Source organism: Acinonyx jubatus, chromosome B3, assembly GCF_027475565.1.
Source record: "Acinonyx jubatus isolate Ajub_Pintada_27869175 chromosome B3, VMU_Ajub_asm_v1.0, whole genome shotgun sequence".
Taxonomy (NCBI): Eukaryota; Metazoa; Chordata; class Mammalia; order Carnivora; family Felidae; genus Acinonyx; species Acinonyx jubatus.
The window spans coordinates 72320783-72340321 of NC_069386.1; the positions used below are offsets into that span (position 1 = coordinate 72320783).

General features: G+C 41.3%; 1 protein-coding gene across 1 annotated transcript in view; it reads right to left on the reverse strand.

Moving 5' to 3' along the window:
* SLC7A8 (solute carrier family 7 member 8) overlaps positions 1 to 13924 on the reverse strand; it is a 52068-nt gene extending 38144 nt beyond the window's left edge. The window contains exons 1-2 of the mRNA XM_015086680.3: positions 13597 to 13924; positions 13004 to 13195 (exon numbers count right to left, since the gene is read on the reverse strand). Of these exons, the coding sequence (XP_014942166.2) occupies positions 13004 to 13163 (160 nt within the window). The 5' untranslated portion in view covers positions 13164 to 13195; positions 13597 to 13924. The remainder of the gene's footprint in view (positions 1 to 13003; positions 13196 to 13596) is intronic.
* Between the last annotated feature and the right edge of the window lie 5615 nt (positions 13925 to 19539).

The following is a 19539-nucleotide window of genomic DNA, read 5'->3' on the forward strand; positions in this document are numbered from 1 at the left end:
TAGTGTGCTAAGACTCAGGACACAGTTACCCTAGCAAGTGACCCTTAACTTGCCAAACGTAACGTGCTCCTATCCTCTGAAAGACACCAAGTGCCGGGAGTTGAGAACAAGGGATGGGGTTGCTAACAATGCTGAAAAGTGATAGTAAACTCCTTGCCTAGCAGGAATTTATCAGAAAAGTAATTTGTAGGGCATTTCAAAGCCAGCCAAGAGGAGAGTAATACAGCTAGAGTTATAAAACTAGTTCAAGGGGTTAGAAAAATAATCAATACAGGAGAAAAACAAGGTTTGACTTTGGTCTTTAAGGTGCTGGAAAGGGAGGTGGTGGAGGAATGGGTAGGTGTTTCTCAGAGCTAGGAATGGCTGTCACAAGGAGGAAGTGGGAGTGAACGTTATCAAAGAGATTCCGTCTTCTCAGGAATTAAGTGTCAATGTTCCACCAAGGATTCTTGGAAAACAAATACTGCAGTGGGGATCTGTAAGCATTTCTGTTCTCCAGCCTTTGTTCTGGCATTTCCAGAGTGTGTGCTCCTTTTCTCATTCCAGAGGCAGGCAGCTGCTGGAAAATGGGATGTGCAACACCAACAGCCCTTTGCGAGTCTGATCACTTAACTGTGTCTCCTTATTCTTGGATAACGTGTTCTTCTGTGGAGCTGCTGAGGTGATGGTGAGGGTCATAATGGGTTGACATTGGGACAAGAGTCTTTACTTTATAAAAATTTGACTCTACCCCCTGCCCTGAAATCTTAACTTTGACCAAACTAAAATTACAAAGATATAAGCTTAAAAAAAAAAAATTATGCTAGCCAAAACAGAGTGCTAGAGAACAGGAAGAAGAGGAATGTCTCTCTGATACTAGGAAGCCGCTACCTAGAAAACCAGAATCAGATAACTTTTCCTCCACCTTAGTGGCCTCTGGAGCTTCTGCAGGGGAAGGAATGTTACACAGAGCTGTGTTCTGAAGCTGAAAGAACATTCACATTACATTTAGTCAAGAGTAATGCCTACTATTTACTGCATCCTCTCACTTGTAAAGTGTCACACAGTAGACACTCCATAAATGTTTACTGAATGAATGATGTCAGACATCCATCTAGAACCTATGTCCACAGAACAATTTAATGTACACGTTTCTTTGGAAACTCCAAATCCTGTAAAGTAGGTCAATTGTGTTTTTTAGGCAAATGAGTAAAGCAACCCACTTCTTTCACTGCTGAAGAGAGTGATCTGGCTATTATTACTGTCTCCAATTTATAGGGGAAGAAAATAGGGCAACTATTACTCCCATTTTCCAAATGGGAAAAAATGAGAGAGGTATTACTATCCTTATTTTATGGATGAAGAAACTGAGACCCAGAGAGGTAGTTATTTGCCTAAATCACAGAGTAGGTTAGTAGTAACTGGATTAGAACCTAAATCTTCTGTCACACAGCCTCAAGCTTTTCCCAGGAAATAGTCAGCTTTACTAAGATGATACTTATTAAGATAAGATGCTTATTAAGGAATTACAACACAGATCTGATTCCTTCTTTCTACTGTACCACCTTCGATGGTGATTTACAAAGTGTTCACATTCATTACTTTATTTGATTCTCAGAACTACTTTCTTAGGTGCACAGGGCAGGTACTATCATTTATATTTACCTTTGCTAAGACTGAGTTTTAGAGAGGCGAGGAGACTTGACCAAAGTCACATATTGCATAGGCAGCAAGGACTGCACAAGCAGTCCAAGTCCTTGGACTCCCAGCCTGGGTTTTCTCCACTATTCTACAGGGCCTCTCCTCTAGAAATTGCACAATAGAGACTTTAACTGGAGGGCTTTTACACTTGTACCCTGTCCAAATGTGTTTTTTCTGGAGTGGCTTTGAAAAAGGAGAAGTGGAGGGGCGCCTGGGTGGCTCAGTTGGTTGAGCGTCCGACTTCAGCTCAGGTCACGATCTCGCGGTCCGTGGGTTCAAGCCCCGCGTCGGGCTCTGAGCTGATGGCTCGGAGCCTGGAGCTTGCTTCCGATTCTGTGTCTCCCTCTCTCTCTCTGCCCCTCCCCTGTTCATGCTCTGTCTCTCTCTGTCTCAAAAATAAATAAACGTAAAAAAAAAAATTTAAAAAAAGAAAAAGGAGAAGTGAGAAAGGTCTTTTCTATCTTGACTATGGACCTTTCTTGATGAGAGGTTGAAAGAAAGTTGATTACTGTAGGGTTGCTTTTCTCCATTGTTTTACTCTTAGACTCATTGTCTATAAAACCATTTAAGAATGAGATGCCCATTCATCTGGTATAGCCAAGGTTTCAATCTTTCCTTTCATCCATCCCAATTAGTAATATAATCACCTTATCATATAGATCTTCTTTGGTAAAAAATGAGTCCTAGGATGCCTGGACAATGAGGCCCAACTTGGCTTCTTCTGTCAAAGAAAAGCCAAGCAAACCACTCCAGGTTATATTAGTGGGCAAGTCTTCACCAGAAAAAAATTTGGAATTAAGAAAATCCACATTTGCCATGTATAACTTGATTTCCCCACTTGTGGGCCAATGTTCATGTGACTCTTATTAAGGCCTTACTCATATCCAGGCCTGTCCACACTAGAATGCTGTAGGCATCAAAGAATTTCCTACGGCATGGAATTACAGACTTCTAATGCCCAACAGACCCTCTAATCCAAAAGCTTTTGGCCTTCCTTAATAGCTCATGCTAGTCTTAGAGTCTAATCAGAGATCCTCTTAGGGCTTAGAGGTTCTGTCCATTTCTATAATGTTTAGAGAAAGCCAGGTGAACTTTCTTTATGCTTCTTCCTTAAACTGGCTGAGAAGATCTCAGGATTTTCAGGACTGGGGGAAGTGTGGAAGCAGGATCTGGTATATTGGGGGCCTTGATCCTCATGGCAGGAAGCTCACCATGTTTCCTACCCTGTATAGACTTTCCCATTAGGACCATACAAATAGTTACATCAGGGTGACAACAGGTCAAGACTGACATGTGCCCTGCAGAGTTGCTATCTCTGGCAGAATAAACATGTGGAAGGTGCTGCAGGACTCTGCTGTTTTGGATTCCTTACTGAAAAATGAAAAGGGCGGAAGGCTCAGAATTGGGGGAGCCATTGATTCCTTGCTTTGCCACTCACAAGTTGTGTGACCTGAATTTTTCTGACAGCCCTTTCCTTTGCCTGCTGAATGGGAATAATTGTTCCTGCCCTGACTACCTCACAAGGTTGTTATGGGAATCAAGGGAGGTCACATATGAAAAAAAAAAGGAGGGTGGAGGTCATGTATGTGTGGGAGCACTTTATAGTCTGTAAAATGCTAGCAAATATAAGGAATTGCTAGGATTTATAGCAGTAGAGATAGAGTCTATATCTAGAAGAATCCAATGGGCTTGCTTTGGAAGCTTGGCTCCAAAACAGCGCTGTAGAGCCAGGACCATGAAGCATTCTCTGAGTCATTTGTCTGCCTGTCTAGGTATAATTTTTAGATGCTGTAAGTGGGCAGCCAGCAGGTAATTGCATCTCAAAAAGTATTTATTGAGCACCCACTCTGTACATGCTTGCTTTAAAAGGTAATTGGGAAGCACTTGTTCACACATGGACTTTTAATGACAAGACGGAGCCAACCACCACCCACCAGCCCCTGAAAAGCATAGCATCCTGGCTTGAAGGGCTACAAGTGCTGCATCCTCACATATGCCCACTAACATTCACATCTAACCTCCAGCATCTCCCTGTCTTGTTGGGGAAGAAGGCACTAGCAGAGACAGGTTTTTTCTACAACAGTGGTTCTCATCCAGGGGCAATTTTGCACCATGTCCCCCAGCCCCAGGGGACAGTTGGCAATGACTGGAGACACTCTTGATTGTTACAACTGGGGGAGGGGGTGCTATGGCATCTACTGAGTAGAGGCCATGGCTGATGTTAAGCATTCATCCTTCAATACATGTGACAGCCCCCCACAACCAAAAAGTGTCTGGCCCAGAAGGTAACAGTGCTGACATTGAGAAACACTGTTCTAACTTCAAGCCTCATTGTCATTATCTGGCTAATCCCTAAAATCCCTTTTAGATTGGAACTTGGATGATTTTTTTTTATGCCAAGCACAAACATTTACTGTTCATGGGAATAACCCAATTTTAAGCTAAAGAATATTTTGTTGTAGTAAAAGACATATAACATTATATTTACCATCTTAACCATTTTTAAATGTACAGTTCAGGGGTGCCTGGGTGGCTCAGTCGGTTAAGTGTCAGACTTTGGCTCAGGTCATGATCTCGCAGTCCGTGAGTTCAAGCCCCGTGAGTTGGGCTCTGTGCTGACTGTTCACAGCCTGGAGCCTGCTTCAGATTCTGTGTCTCCCTCTCTCTCTGACCCTCCCCCATTCATGCTCTGTCTCTCTCTGTCTCAAAAATAAATAAATGTTAAAAAAAAAAAAAGAATCTGAAGATGGTACCTTCTTGATAAAAAAAAAAAAGTGCAGTTCAGTAGCATTAAGTATATTTACATTGTTGGGAAATATCTCCAGTGGATGATTTGTTTTTAACTGGCTGCTATTATTCAACAAATACTTTCTAAGCATTTGCCATGTGCCAGGCTGAATACTCAGGGATGTGAAAATGAGTAACGCTGAGTCTTTACCCTCAAGGAAGTGTATGAAGTGAGGGCATGTAAGTGGACATGGAGCTGACAACAACTGTGCTGTATGACAGGATACCAAGGATGGAAAGGCCCACCGGCGTGGGCCACACACAACAAGCTTCCTGGAAGAGGGGAAGTACAAGATGGATGCTGATGAGTAAGAAGACTCAAATCAGCAGAGAGGAAGGGGAAAGCGTTGGCTGGTTGATAAGCAGGTCAGGTTTGAACTGAGTTGGCCAGTTCTTCTCTTGCCTGATCAGTCCAATTTAAATTTCTTTCTTTCTTTTTTCATTTGGGGGGGGGAGGGAGGGAGGGAGAGAAAGCAAGCGGGCACTGGAGGAGTGGCAGAAGGAGAGAGAGAGAGAGAGAGAGATTGAGAGAGAGAGTGAATCCCAAGCAGGCTCCATGGTGAATGTGGAGCCTGACTCAGGGCTTGATCCCATGACCCTGGGATCATGACCTGAGCCGAAATCAAGAGTTGGAGAGTTGGATACTCAACTAAATGAGCCACCCAGGCACCTCCCAACCTAAATTTCTGAACCAGAATTAATGAGTGCGTGTCAGGGGACTGGAGGTGGGAGGGGAAGTAAGGGTAGTGGTGGAGGAGGAGGAGCTCAAGGAGAGAAAGAAACTAATATTTATTGAATATATATCATAGGATACCAGCTTTGTTTTAATACTTCACAAAAAACTTCTGTTCTACAGGTAAGTAAACTGATAATTAACTTGTTGCAGGTTATGAAGCTTATAAATAGGCAAGCATCTTGCAAACCTAAGACTCTCTTCAAAGCCCCTCCCCTTCTGCTACATCATTTATGCTTCTTCCCTTTCAACAACACTCTGATACAAATCATGGACAAATTCATTATACCTCTTCTACTACAGCATCAGGATCTACTTAACAAATGATTCCTTATCTCTAAGGCAACATGACCTGTGTGTATTAGCTGCTTTCTAAATACTCTATGCAGAATTGTACTCTAAAGAAGCAGCTAAAGCATTTATGCATTTCATAGATATACAAACAGGTACCTTTAAAATCTACATATAGATGAAAAAAGTATACTGATAATTCTGCAGCAAGGGTACTCTCTCTGGATAATCCACCTTCACACATGAAGCGTGGTGTGAGGTTGCCTGGAACATCTTCTGGCATATTGTGAAACCATCTCCCCAGAAGTGACGTCAGTGCTAATGCTGAGGATATTTAAGGTAGGGAGCAAACCAATGGGAATACTTGTGACTGTGACAAAGAATGAGGGATGAGATGTAATCAACAAAGCTTCTTAGCTCAAACTTCATTCATTCTATAAATAAAATAGCTTAAAATAAACCTGAAGCATAATTTTGCTTCTTAGAAATAAAATTGACCAGTGCTCAGCACATGATCCAGCATATAATATGCTCGGTGAGTGCTGAATGTTAAAATATGGACGAGTCTCAAATCCTATAACCAGCAGCTCCCATTTCTGTCCCCAGCAGCAACCTGCAGTTTATCATTTCCAGATCTCCAGAGAGAAGCAACTCAGGGTGCCTCATCCGTAGGTGTGTTCTGGGAGGGGAGCAAGCATAGTCTTTCTTGCTCTATATGCTCAGCCAAGAGTTAAAGATTGCAAAGGAACAATTCCTAGTTCCCTGGGCTCTACATCGTTGTTATTTTGGGGGTTCAGAATATATTCTTGGGATTATTTGCTCATGCCTGCTTTTTTGACACTCCCTTATCACCCCAAACATTAACAACAAAACAAGAGCAACAAAAGAATCTCCTGAGGCATTTCTTTATAGGCAGCTGTGATGCTGGATTAACCCTCAGAAGAAAGCCAAAAACCCTGGTAACCAGGCAATTTGAGAAACACCAATCTGTATGCCCCTTACCTCCACACCACTTTAATAAGCTGTTTTAATTCAGAAAAGATATATATATGGTGCCAGCCTGTCCCAGAAGGTCATTTGATCTGGGTACAGGGTATTTTTGATGTTGTTGTTTTTCTAAATAAGATGAGCTATTTGGTTTTGTTTCTTGGACATACTTTTTTTACCTTCTGGGTTCCTATTTTCTTCTCCCGATCCCAAGAGTCTCTTGCTAGTCACTCAATCTGCATAACTCTGCTCTTTGGGAGAACATATTATAGTCCTGCCAGTAGCAGCCTCAACCAGATTGCTCCTTGAGCTCCGTGTTTCCTGGAGGCAGGAAGCATGCAACAGGATCCCTGTCCCCAGCTGCCCCATGTTACATGCTGTGGAGAGCTTTGGTTAAGCCCAATGGCTTCAGAGTTCAATGACATGGGGGGAATCCTGGGTCTGTCATTGCCCACTTATTCACTCAAACCCTTCCTTTTTATGACAGTACTAATTACAAGGTATTAGAAGAGTATATTCATTTAAAACAATTTTTTTAATGTTTATTTATTATTGAGAGACAGAGAGAGACAGAGCATGAGCATGGGAGAGGCAGAGACAGGGGGAGACACAGAATCTGAAGCAGGCTCCAGGCTCTGAGCTGCCAGCACAGAGCCCAACGTGGGGCTTGAACTCACAAACCGCGAGACCATGACCTGAGCTGAAGTTGGATGCCCAACCAACTGAGCCACCCAGGCGCCCCTAGAAGAGTATATTCATAAAGCACTGACCAAGATACTACTATCAGTGCATAGTAGTGCTCAGTAAATGGTAGCTACTTACTATTATTATTATTATTATTATTTAAATATTTATTTAGTTTTGAGAGACAGAGTGAGACAAAGTGAGACTGGGGGAGGGGCAGAGAGAGAGGGAGACACAGGATTGGAAACAGGCTCCAGGCTCTGAGCTGTCAGCACAGAGCCTGACGCGGGGCTCGAACCCACAGACTGTGAGACCATGACCTGAGCCGAAGTCGGACGCTCAACTGACTGAGCCACCCAGGCGCCCCGCTACTTACTATTATGATTACACTGCTGGGTAAGCCTTTCTCTACTAACCAAGATGTGTTTCTTTTGACAAGCCTCCTACTTGGCTTCTGTCTCAGTGTTTTCTCTGAGAACAATGAGTTTTAAACATGTTTGCATCCTGAATGAATCAAATTTTAATCCCTCCATGTTTTTTAAAAAAGTTGTAGTGCAAACTCAAGAAGAAATTTTCACACTCCAAGCCTCTGTTTAACATCCAATAGACATTTGGGGGATTAGAAAGCTAATACATCATACTAGAGACTAAAATATAAAATCTTCTAAAGTGGTATAAAACACATGGGTCTGAAAATCTTTTGGACTTGAAAATTTTCCAAATCAGCCTAGTGCCATTTTGATACGGTTATACAGATAGCCACACTTTTTTGTTGACAAATAGCCTTAAAAAAAAAAAAATGTTTTCCCCCAGCCTTTTCAGTACCAGACATCCATGGTCTTTACTGGCTCTGATGCTCTGATGTCATAGTTATGGTCTTCCGTGGCCCACTCCCCCACCACACAATACACACTGGCCTTACTCCTTTTTCTCTCTGTTACTGATTAGAAATAAAGAATAGCTAAAAGCTTTGGCCCTGGAGTCAGACCATCTCAGTAATCAGTTGTGTGACCACTGGCAAATTACCTACCAGTTCTGTGACTCAATTCCACATGTTTAAAAATAGAGGGGCGCCTGGGTGGCTCAGTGGGTTAAACATCCCACTTTAGCTCAGGTCATGATCTCTTGGTTCATGGGTTTGAGCCCCACATTGGGCTCTGTGCTGACAGCTCAGAGCCTGGAGCCTGCTTCAGATTCTGTGTCTCCCTGTCTTTCTGCCCCTCTCCCACTCGACACTGTCTATATTTCTCTCAAATATAAATTAACATTAACAAATTTTTTTTAATTAAAAAAATTGAGATAGTCATAATATCTACTTCCACGGGATTATGGTCAGGATTAAATAAGGTAATATGCATAAAAACTCATAGCAGAGGAACTGTGGGCATTTAGTAAGAGCTCAATAAATAGTACTCTTTTATCTTTACTCTTTCAAAGATTTTATTTTTAAGTAATCTCTACACCCAATGTGGGGTTTGAACCCACAATCCAAGATCAAGAGTTGCATGCTCCACCAACTGAGCAAGCCAGGAACCCCAATAAATACTATTTTAAAAAAATATCTCAGGGGTGCCTGGGTGGCTTAGTCCATGGAGCATCTGATTCTTGATTTCAGTTCAGGTCATGACCTCATGGTTGTGAGATCAAGCCCCAGGGCGGGCTCCAGGCTGGGTGTGGAGCCTGATTAAGATTCTCTCTCTTTCCCTCTGCCCCTCCTCCATGTGTGCGTGCACTCTCTCTCTCTCAAAAAGAAAGAAAGAAAGAAGAAAGAAAAAGAAAGAAAGAGAAAAAGAAAAAGAAAAAAACCCTATATATATATATATATATATATATATATATATATATATATACACTCACTTTGTTTATATATATATAAACAAAGAGGGACCTCTGCCCAGGGTCTAAAGGAAAACACTCCTTTAGAACATAAAAGTAGAAATAGTAGAGAATAATGCTTAAAAGTTCAATTCAGAATTGGGACAAGCTCTAGGTTTGAATCTCGCCTTCAATACTTTTTAGCTATGTGATCTTCAACAAGTTGCTTATCCATCTGAGCCTCCATTTCCTTATCTGGAGAAAGAGATAAGTGCCTACCATGCCAGGTATGGTGAGGGATAAATAGGATAATGATGTTGGGTAACTGCACAAGTGTCTGGCGTATATTAAGTGCTTAATAATGATAGCTCTTGGGGATTCAGTCAGTGGAATGTGCGACTCTTGATTTTGAGGTTGTAGGTTTGAGCCCCATGTTGGATGGAGATAATTGCTTAAAAAGTAAAATCTAAAAAAAAAAAAAAGATAGCTCTTAACAGTAACTTCGGTATCATTAGATGAATTTTGCTGCTGTGTCACACTCTCTTTAGATTTGGGGGGGAACTACACATTCATAGTGAAATCTAAATTCATCTGTTGTCACCAGATTTCCTTAGCCAAGTACATGGAGAACAATAGACTGGTTAGATTAAGGTAAAGGTGATATTAAAAATTAAAATGGCCTGGGATGCCTGGCTGGCTCAGCCAGTGGAACATGCAATTCTTAATCTCAGGTTTGTGAGTTCAAGCCCCATGTTGAGTGTAGAGCTTACTTAAAAAAAAAAATTTTTTTTAATGGCCCAACCTAATTGTCTATGTTGATGAAATTATTCCTTGCTTAAAGATTTTCAAGCCAGGTTCCCAACAGTCCTTCAGATAAACACTTCTTATTACTACTATATGCAGACCTTTCCCAAGAGCCAATAAAGTCCAACAATCATTTGAGTTATTGTTCCATATAGGGCTAAACACTAAAGATTCAGAGATGTAGAAGATACATTTTTTTTTGTTTGTTTTTGCTCAAGGGAATAACAGTTTAGTTGTTAACATTTTAAAGTTTCTTTTTTTTTAATGTTTATTTATTTTTGAGACAGAGAGAGACAGAGCATGAACGGAGGAGGGTCAGAGAGAGAGGGAGACACAGAATCTGAAGCAGGCTCCAGGCTCTGAGCTGTCAGCACAGATCCTGACGCGGGGCTCGAACTCATGGACCGTGAGATCATGACTTGAGCCGAAGTCGGACGCTTAACCGAATGAGCCACCCAGCTGCCCCTAGTTGTCAACGTTTTACCTATGAAATCTCCTAGAATCATCTTCTCTATTCCATCTTTTCCAACATCCTCAAGATGTTTCTTAATCTAGTGCTGGATGAGACTTCTCTCCTTGTGCTTCCTACCATTCACCTAACTTTGACCTTATTCAGCTCTTACACAACTCAACTATTTCATTAATTTCATTATTTGTTTAATGTATATGAATGTCATCTCTCCAGTCAGATTATAAGTAACTCTAGGGCATGGGTTTCTATTAGTTCAGTCTACATTCTTGTAACACCTACCATTCTATTATTCCTACTTTAGATCATCAATGATGCTTGTTAATAAAATTTTATGAGCTTGTATGAAACATATAGTTTAACTTATCCCTCTAAGTCAATTGGGTATGAGATAGTTGGATTTGGGGCAGATGTTACTTTCCCATACCATATCACCGGACTCACTTAGGAAATTTCTTTCCTCTTTTTGCCTTCTAATTTTCTTTCTTCCACAGTCTTGATGTTGAACACCAGATCACTGAATTCTGCATGGAAAATGCCATTTCTATTTTTGCATTTGGTCTTGAAAAAACTTGAATCACTATAATCCACTCAGAAACCCCTCTAGAAGAGAATGGGGCTGCTGTTCAGCATATCTGCAATTCAACAGCCATGCAGGAGGGGAAGCAAGAAGAATTTTTTTCCTGGAAGCAGATGTCCTTCTGACAAAAGCAGAAAAAATTTTGCCCCCATATAATCCTAGAGAAAAATCTGTGTCTCACCCTAGTTTAAATGGAGCTAGAATAGTGCCTATTAACTCTACAAAGATTCTCACACTTTGGAAAAATATCCTGATTTCTCTGAAATCACCTATTTGGGATCTCCCTTTACCTTAGAGTTATTATTCTTGTCACTGTAATGTCAATGGGAATATTGGGACTATTTTCACACTGAAGCTCAATCTATGAGATTGTGGGTAAAGCAGTAGTAATATTTACCCAACTAAGATTGTATTTCTTCAACATTTAGAAACCTGTTGAAGAAAGAGACAAGAACAACCTCAGGATATAGAGAAATGTCCTCCACCCTTGAATACCTGCACATATACAGAGGTGGGTGAGCAAGGCTGAGGCAGGAAAGGTTTGATTGTACTTGTGTGCATGTAGGTGTACACATCTGCATATGAATAAGAGAAGGAAAATGCTTAATCCTATCAGTCAAACTGGTGAAAGAGGTAACAGGCTCTGGGCTATTTATAGACCATAAATTGGCATGTGCTGTACGTATTGAGTACTTTGCTGATCTCATTTTTTGAGCAATTGAGATAAAGGAGAAGCAAAGAAAAGGTAATGAGAGATTCAGATCATGATTGTAATTTTCTAAAATAACATTACATTTCTTTTAACTGTAAATGTCTGGAAAACCTCCCAGAGTCAAGAGAATTAGATAGAATGGGATTCCATTTTGAAAACAGAGTGGAGATAACATGATCACCAAAGTCTGGGTGTAGAGGTGAAGAGGATTATCTGAATACTATACTGATTTTATTTGATTTCAAGGGCGTTCTCCAATGTCATTATTGCTCGGGTGCCAAAATGCCTCTGTGCATGTAATATGGGCTCATCCAGAGACACTGATTCATGGGCAGTAGGACAATAGGGCAATAGGGCAATAGAAAAAAGTTCAAAAGGAACTTTGGAGAGAGGACACAAACATGTCTGGCCTGACCATCCCTCACCCCATTCTCTGGGAAGTCTGTAAAACCTTCGACCAAAAACAGAAGAAATGCTCACTCTCTGAAGTAATGAGCCATTGCCCATCCATCTCCAGGGCCTCTCTGGAAAGAGGAAGATGTGTTGTCTAGAGACAGAACCATATTTGGGACCCTCTGCCAAGCAGTGTGTGGTTAGGGGGTTGGAGTGGCCTATACTGGCACTCTCAGGAACACTCAGGCCGCCCAGCCTCAAAGTCAAAGTCTTCCAGCTGGGACCCATTTTAACCATCGGTTCCTCCTTGACTCCACGTTCTAGTCATTCTTTGAGAGCCTCATAAGGTCTTCCATGAATGTTAGGAGGTGGGCAGACTCACAAGCAACTAGAGAAACTGCAAACTGTCTGTTTACAGAGAGGCACAATCTGTCTCTTCCTTTCTCCATAATTTATTTCCTCATCTGTGAAATGGGAATAACAGCCCCATCACATCTACTTTACAAAGTGAAAGTGCTGCATAAGATGAAAAAAGCTATAGGAAGGCAAGGTATTATTAGCGCCGTTGTAGCCATTTTTATTATCCATTCCCTAGGCCCCCTATGTTTCATAGGACATAAAACAACCAAACATCTACTAAATGTCTCAAGACAGTCCCCAACCTACTAAAGAGATGGCTGCATGAAACCCTGTTAAAAATTCAGGTTCCCTAGCCCCACTTTAAGCCAACTGGATCAGAACCTTCAAGTGTGGAGCCAGAAGACTTGTATTTTCAACAAGCTCCCAGGCAATGCTGACCATCAGCCAGGTGTGTGAACCCTCTTTGCTCCATTCTATGAACACTGGACAGAACTGCTCAGCCTGCTTTGAAGGAAGAGATGCAAGACATACACAGCTTCCTAGACCCATCAAATATGACCGCTGGGGATGGGTTACAGCACAGGTGAATGACAATCCTTTTCTAAGGGAGTAGGAAGCAAAAATAGCACTTTAGAGGGGGCATAGGTTCCACAAGAGGACCACCAGAGAAGGGGAGGAGTGGTGGATGGGAAAGGAAATTGGACTCACCTACAATGATACCACAAGCACTGACCAATCCAATCTCTTTCTTCAGGGCTACTCCGCCCCCTCCAGAACCAGACTCCGGGGTGGTATCCGATTTGCTCCCACCTGGGTGGTTCTTTTCAGTGTTGTTTCGGTGCCTGGCTCCTTTTTCCATCTTTACCATTGGATTTCAACCTCCGAAAGGTATCTCTCTTTCTAAATATGTGTGGGTGTAAATATATTTTAAGAGATTGTCTTTCAAATTGAAATGTCCTTTTCTGAAATAAGGACCACTCCTACCCTCTTAAAAAAGACTCAGGCAGATAAAAGAAAAAACTGAAAATCTTCCTATTCTGTATTGACACTTTCTTGTCACTCGTGCTTACAAACAAGGAAAGGGTTGTTAAAAGTGGGGGGGAAAGAGACATAGATATTTAAATATAAAAATAGAACTGTGCCAGCTACTCCAGCTGGAATTTTCCTGAAGGGGATGTAGATCTTCAGAGACCAGAATGGTTCTGCAATGTGTACCAGGCAGTGGCTTATTTTAGCCGCTTCAAAGAGCTAATCTGGGTTTCATTCAGCTCTGCCCCCAAGAAAACAAAGATTGTCTTTACCTCCCCTTAGCCTTTTCTTTTATGATGAAGATAAGAGTTTTCATTAACTGAAGGAAAAAAAGGCAGTCCTCCGGTACTTTTTTCTCTTCCAGAAAAACAACTGTGGACCAGACCGGTTTGCTCTAGATCTTGTTTCCACCTGCTGTGGGTTTGTTTTCCCCTCCCTGTCTTCTGCCTTCCGCTTTCTCCAGATGTCCTCTTATGTCTCGTTTGTTTTCCTGTCCTTGTTTTCTTTCTTCCAAGCTCCGTCCTCACGGCACAGACTGCCCCATCTCTCTAGGTTACGGGAGAGTGACCCTGGCACACACGAATGTGCTTCCCTTTTAGCATGGGGTTTTATAGGCTGAGCTAGCTCCGCCCCCATCTCCTCGGCTTCTCTCCATCCTCAGTCCGTCTCCTCCCTCCTCTTCAATTTAAATATTAGCACACAGCCCCCAAAGATCACCGAGAAGATGGATTAAGATATTCTGCTTTGTAATCGTCTCTCATTCTCCATCTTTCTCCTTGTGAGAAGTGGAAGTAAAATCCTTCCATGTCAACTGTTCTGGGAGAGATCATTAGCTGGTATAGCATTACAGGTCATACAGCATTTGTGAGCTTTATAAATAAGGGACCGGTTGTGCAGACACTTCCTCAGAAATACACAGGCGACTGTGCTAAAATATTTATATCTGGATCATTTGAGGATACAGGAGAGAAGGTTGTAGGGACCTTGTCTTCAAGTTTCTGAAAGTAGAAGGAAATGCGCGGCTGGGGGAGGGGAATGGAAAGAATTAAGAATAATGGAAAAGAGGTTCATTTAGTAGAATTGTGAGCTGTGAAGAGCATAGGTGAAACAGAATCACCAGGAAGAGGTAGTAGCCTTACTGTTCACAGCTCTATTCTGTGTTAGCTAAGGCAGGATGAAAATGACTCCCGCTCTGGACCCAGGAAAGAATGACACAAAATCTGGTAGGATGGAGCCTTTCACAGCTTCTAGTATTTTTTGCATGCATAAATTATCTGAAAGACAGCTTGGGGAAGGAGTGAAGAGCTATCAAGACCTCTCTGATCACAAAACAGAGTGTTGATGTTAAGAAATGACCAACTGGGGCCCCTGGGTGGCTCAGTCGGTTGAGCGACTGACTTTGGCTCAGGTCATGAACTCACAGTTTGTGAGTTCAAGCCCCAGTCGTGCTCTGTGCTGATTACTCAGAGTCTGGAGTCTGCTTCAGATTCTGTGTCTCCCTCTCTCTCTCCTCCTCCCCCTGCTCACGCTCTGTCTCTCTCTCACTCTCAAAACTAAATAAATGTTAAAAAAAAAAAAACTTTAGAAAAAAGAAAAAAAGAAATTACCAACTTATCATGTTGATATTGTGTCTTGGCTTCCATGAAGAATTTCACCCAGGAACTGCTGCCTTATGGTGAGAGCAATGATACCTATTTATAATTGTAAAGTACTTTGAAAAAAACAGCAAGAAGCAATATAGCAGACCACACTATAAATCTAAACTAAAATTATTTCTTTAAAAAAAATTTTTTTTAATGTTTTTTAATTTATTTTTGAGACAGAGAGACACAGAGCATGAGCAGGGAAGGGGCAGAGAGAGAGGGAGACACAGAATCCGAATCAGGCTCCAGGCTCTGAGCTGTCAGCACAGAGCCCAACACAGGGCTCGAACTCACAAACCAAGAGATCATGACCTGAGCCGAAGTCAGACGCTTAACCGACTGAGCCACCCAGGCACCCATAAGCTAAAATCATTTCGAATCCATATTAAATATATTATGCAAAAGTACTTGATTTTAAAGTGGGTCTAAAAAACAAAGGTCCCCAAGCTGACTGCTAAATACAGAAATTCAGTTTTTGGAAAATGTTCCAAAAGACTCTGCATTTTAAGAAAAATAAATACTTAATTCCTTTTAATAAGGATGGTTGAGCTATTGTAGCAAAGACTTTCCAAATAAGATAAAGTCCAATCCACAATATTTTCACTTTGCCCTTAAGCACTCAGCAAGTACTAAGAAGTTTCAAAGGTTCGGAGTTCAACCTCTTCTCCTTTTGCCACTTCAAGATACAGCAAATTGAAAGCCTCAGCTAAATACATACATACATACATAAATAGCATTTTCAATCAAAAGAACAGAGAAGTAAGGAATATATAGCACAAAACTCCACGGTAGGGCATGAGTCATGGCAATTTTGAGTTGCTTCTGGCCTTTCCTGAAGGACAAAGCATTGAGGAAAAATTTGATGGATTCATTTTTAAACAGTATGATTTGAAGACTTCTGCCCAAATTTCAACATTGAGGTATAAAACAAATAATCTTTCTCCTTCCCAAACATGAGTTCTTTCAGTTACATTTATATTTCTAATTTAAATGTGTCAATTTAATATGAGATAAAACATGAATGTGATGAATTTGAGTTCTCTTGCCGAAATCAGTGCAAACCGACCACAAAATGGCAGGCTTTAGCCAGCTGAATTTATGATTAAAGAAGTTAAGGAGGGTAGGGGCGCCTGGCTCAGGTGGTTAAGTGTCGGACTCTTGATTTCAGCTCAGGTCATGATTTCATGATTTTGAGCCCCTGCCAGTGCAGAGCCTGCTTGGAATTCTCTCTCTCTCCCTCTCTCTCTGCCCTTCTCCCACTTTCTCTCTCTCTCTCTCTCTCTCAAAAAAACCAAACTTTTAAAAAAATTTTTAAAAAAGAAGTTAAGGAGGATTGTGGGATCAAATCCATTCTTGGGATATAGTGGTACTAAGCACACCACTAAAGTACTTAGTACTTAGGACTATTCCCTCTTTTAACAGAACCTTTTATTCATATTACATGGCTCTCTTGATGTTGGATTCTTTTTGTGAAATAAACCCTAGGTGTGTCAAAATTCCACATGACTAACATTGAACACAAAAGAGTAAAAACAGTCTTGGTGTAACATGCTGAAAAAATCTATAGAAATTATTAACTGACGTTTCTTAAATTTTGAGCACTGAATTATTTTTATTCATAACTATTCTACATTTGCCTTTGTATCTTTTGTTCTACTTTCTGCATTTCAACAGTGCTTTACAGTCTACAAACTGTTTTATGCACAACATCTGGGTTTTTTCTCCTCCTTATTAAATACTTTGGATAGAGAAGCCACTTACTTTTTCCTCTTACAAAGATTAGGAAGCTGAGGCTCAGAGAAGTGTCTTGCCTGAGGTCAAAGACAAGACAATCTACTTCTGGGCAAGTGGGATGTCAATATTTTACACATGCAGAGCTTTTCCCAGGACACTATAGCTACTTAAAGACTTTGATCAGGGCCATGTCCACATCTTCTTAAATTGGTGTCATAACTGTGCCTTTTAGAGAGCCACCTTGATGTTAACATCTGTTCAGTGACTCACAGAACTTCTGCCCTCTCCTCAATATTTGTCACCTCCTTCACATAGTCCTCAGTTTGGCCATTTTCCAACTGCATTAGCACAACTCTGTTTCCAGTATCTGGGTGACTGTTTATTATTGATTTGCATGCTTAGGATGGGAAGAAGGTGATCCTTTTAACCTGGGAAAGGGTGGGTAAGAGGGTCATTTTCTTATGAACAAGGACTTAGCAAGAGAAAGTCTGTGTGAGGCTGACACCTACTGCACAAAGGAAGGTATGGCACGGAAATATGCTACTTGTACATAGTGAACAAAAAGTTCTGTTGCCATATTCCCTTTAGCAACAACAGCTAAGGAGTATCTGTTTTTTCTTTTTAATTTTTTAATGTTTATTTTTGAGAGAGAGAGAGAGAGAGAAACAAGGCATGAGCAGGGGAGGGACAGAGAGAGAGGGAGACACAGAATCTGAAGCAGGATCCAGGCTCTGAGCTGTCAGCACAGAGCCCAAGGCGGGGCTCAAACCCAGGGACCGTGAGATCATGACCTGAGCCAAAGTTGGACGCTTAACCGACTAAGCCACCCAGGTGCCCCAAGAAGTATCTGTTAATGCAGAGGAATACAGCACAAAGCTCATTTACTCCATTTTTTTTTTCTGGGCCCAGTAGACATGCACATTATTTATTCATTGTAACAAAGCTGTGAACTCTGAGATCAAAAGAGAGGACCCAAATCTCTTCTTGGAGGAAACTCATAGTCCAAATTCACACTCCTCTCTTCTTCTTGCACCTAAATGCCCAGAGTCAGAGGAAACCCTGCTTTCAATTAAAGCCAGCTTTCTTCCTGAAGTTGCAGTGACCACTGCCTATGGTCAAACATGGCTTCCTGAGCTAGCATTCTAGGACCTTTTATTTCATTAAAGTAAAGAGCAGATGAAAATTAGTGAGCAAAGAGGAAAGAAATAAAAAAGAAAAAGACAAAACAGGTCAGAAAGAAAGGAAGATAAAATGAGAAGATGTAGTTAGTTAATAAACTCTTTTTAGTGTATGCTGTTTGCCTTTTGGACATATTTATGAGTTCAAAGGAAGTTGTATCTTCTAGGGTTTATGTAGTCCTGAGAATTTGGATGGGGCAGATCCTGTTTTGTTATGATGGTCAATGAATTCATGCTCTTCTGGAGATAATGATGAATCCTTGCTCTGACAATAAAGACAAAAATTCCAGCAGATTACTCTTCTGTCTGCTGCACTTGGATGGATTCCAGAGGGCTAGCCCAGCACTAGTGGGAAAGAAATAAAGGTGCATTCCCTGAGGCAGCTGCATGTGCTTAACTCCTTTGCTGGGCCCAATCTGTCTCAGGGCTTTGGTATTCTTTCTAAGCCTTTAGGCGAATCAAGTTCTGAGTACTTAAATGTGGAAACTTCCAGTTTCTAATTGGTTTTTGCTGAGGATTTATGTTTACCAAAGATGAAAGCTCATATATTTTAGGATATGGAAAATAAGTTCCCTGAAATTAGACATTTGTTTTATTCTCTGTTGTAACCCCAGTACCTAAAATGGTGCCTAGAACTCAAAAAATATGATTGAATGAATGAATGAATGGTAATGTACATTAATTCATAATAAATAAATTAAATAATAGATGATGGACTGATGTGTGGATTAATTGTAGTAAGATGCAGTCAAGTCCTCAGTGCTTGGAGAGGAGCTGAACTCTAGACGGAGGAGAAAAACACAATTAAAGGTTTGACTTTGAAGATCATTTCATATGGAACACAGATCTCAAGGAGGCCCCCAACACTGCCTGGCATTCCAACACTGCGGGCAACTGACTCTTCCATTCACTGTCATTCTCCTCTCTGCAAATACCATCCCTCAAATCCGCACTTTCAGTTGATGTCCTTGCCTATTATTTCATGGAGAAAACAGAATGGCAGAAGGAACTTCCACATCCTCCAACCACTAACTCTGTCAATATGCCATAAGCTGCACCCACATACTCTGCCTTCTCTCCCATAGAAATGGATGTGCTGTACTTGCTCCTGTGTATCTCCCTGACTTGTACACCAGCTTCCCTGACCTAGCTCACCTACCCAGGGACTTTGCTCCTGCAATTATTCCTCTCTCCTGCATCATCAGCTTTTCACGCTCTAGGGGATTATTCCTATCAGTATACTAACATGCTATAATGGCTTCCATAAAAAACAAAAACAAACAAACAAAACCCCAACCCTAACAACTTCCCTTGACTTTATATTCCTTTTCAGCTGCCACCCAACTTCTTTGATCCCTTTTTACTTCTTCAACCCTTATGCATCCACTACATTTAAGCTTTTATCCCCATCACTCCACTGAATCTATTCTTGTCAAGTTCACCAATAGCCACCACAGAGTCCAATCTTGTGACCATTTCTCAGTCTTCATCTTACTGATCTCACAGAAGCATGGCTCTTGGACATCCCCTCTCCTGGGGAAGGGCTTTCCCCTTCCTCACTGGCCTCTTCTCAGGCTCCTTGACTGGATCTTTTTTTTTTTTTTTTTTTTTTTGAGAGAGAGAGAGCACACAAGAATGCAGAGAGAGAGAACATGAGATC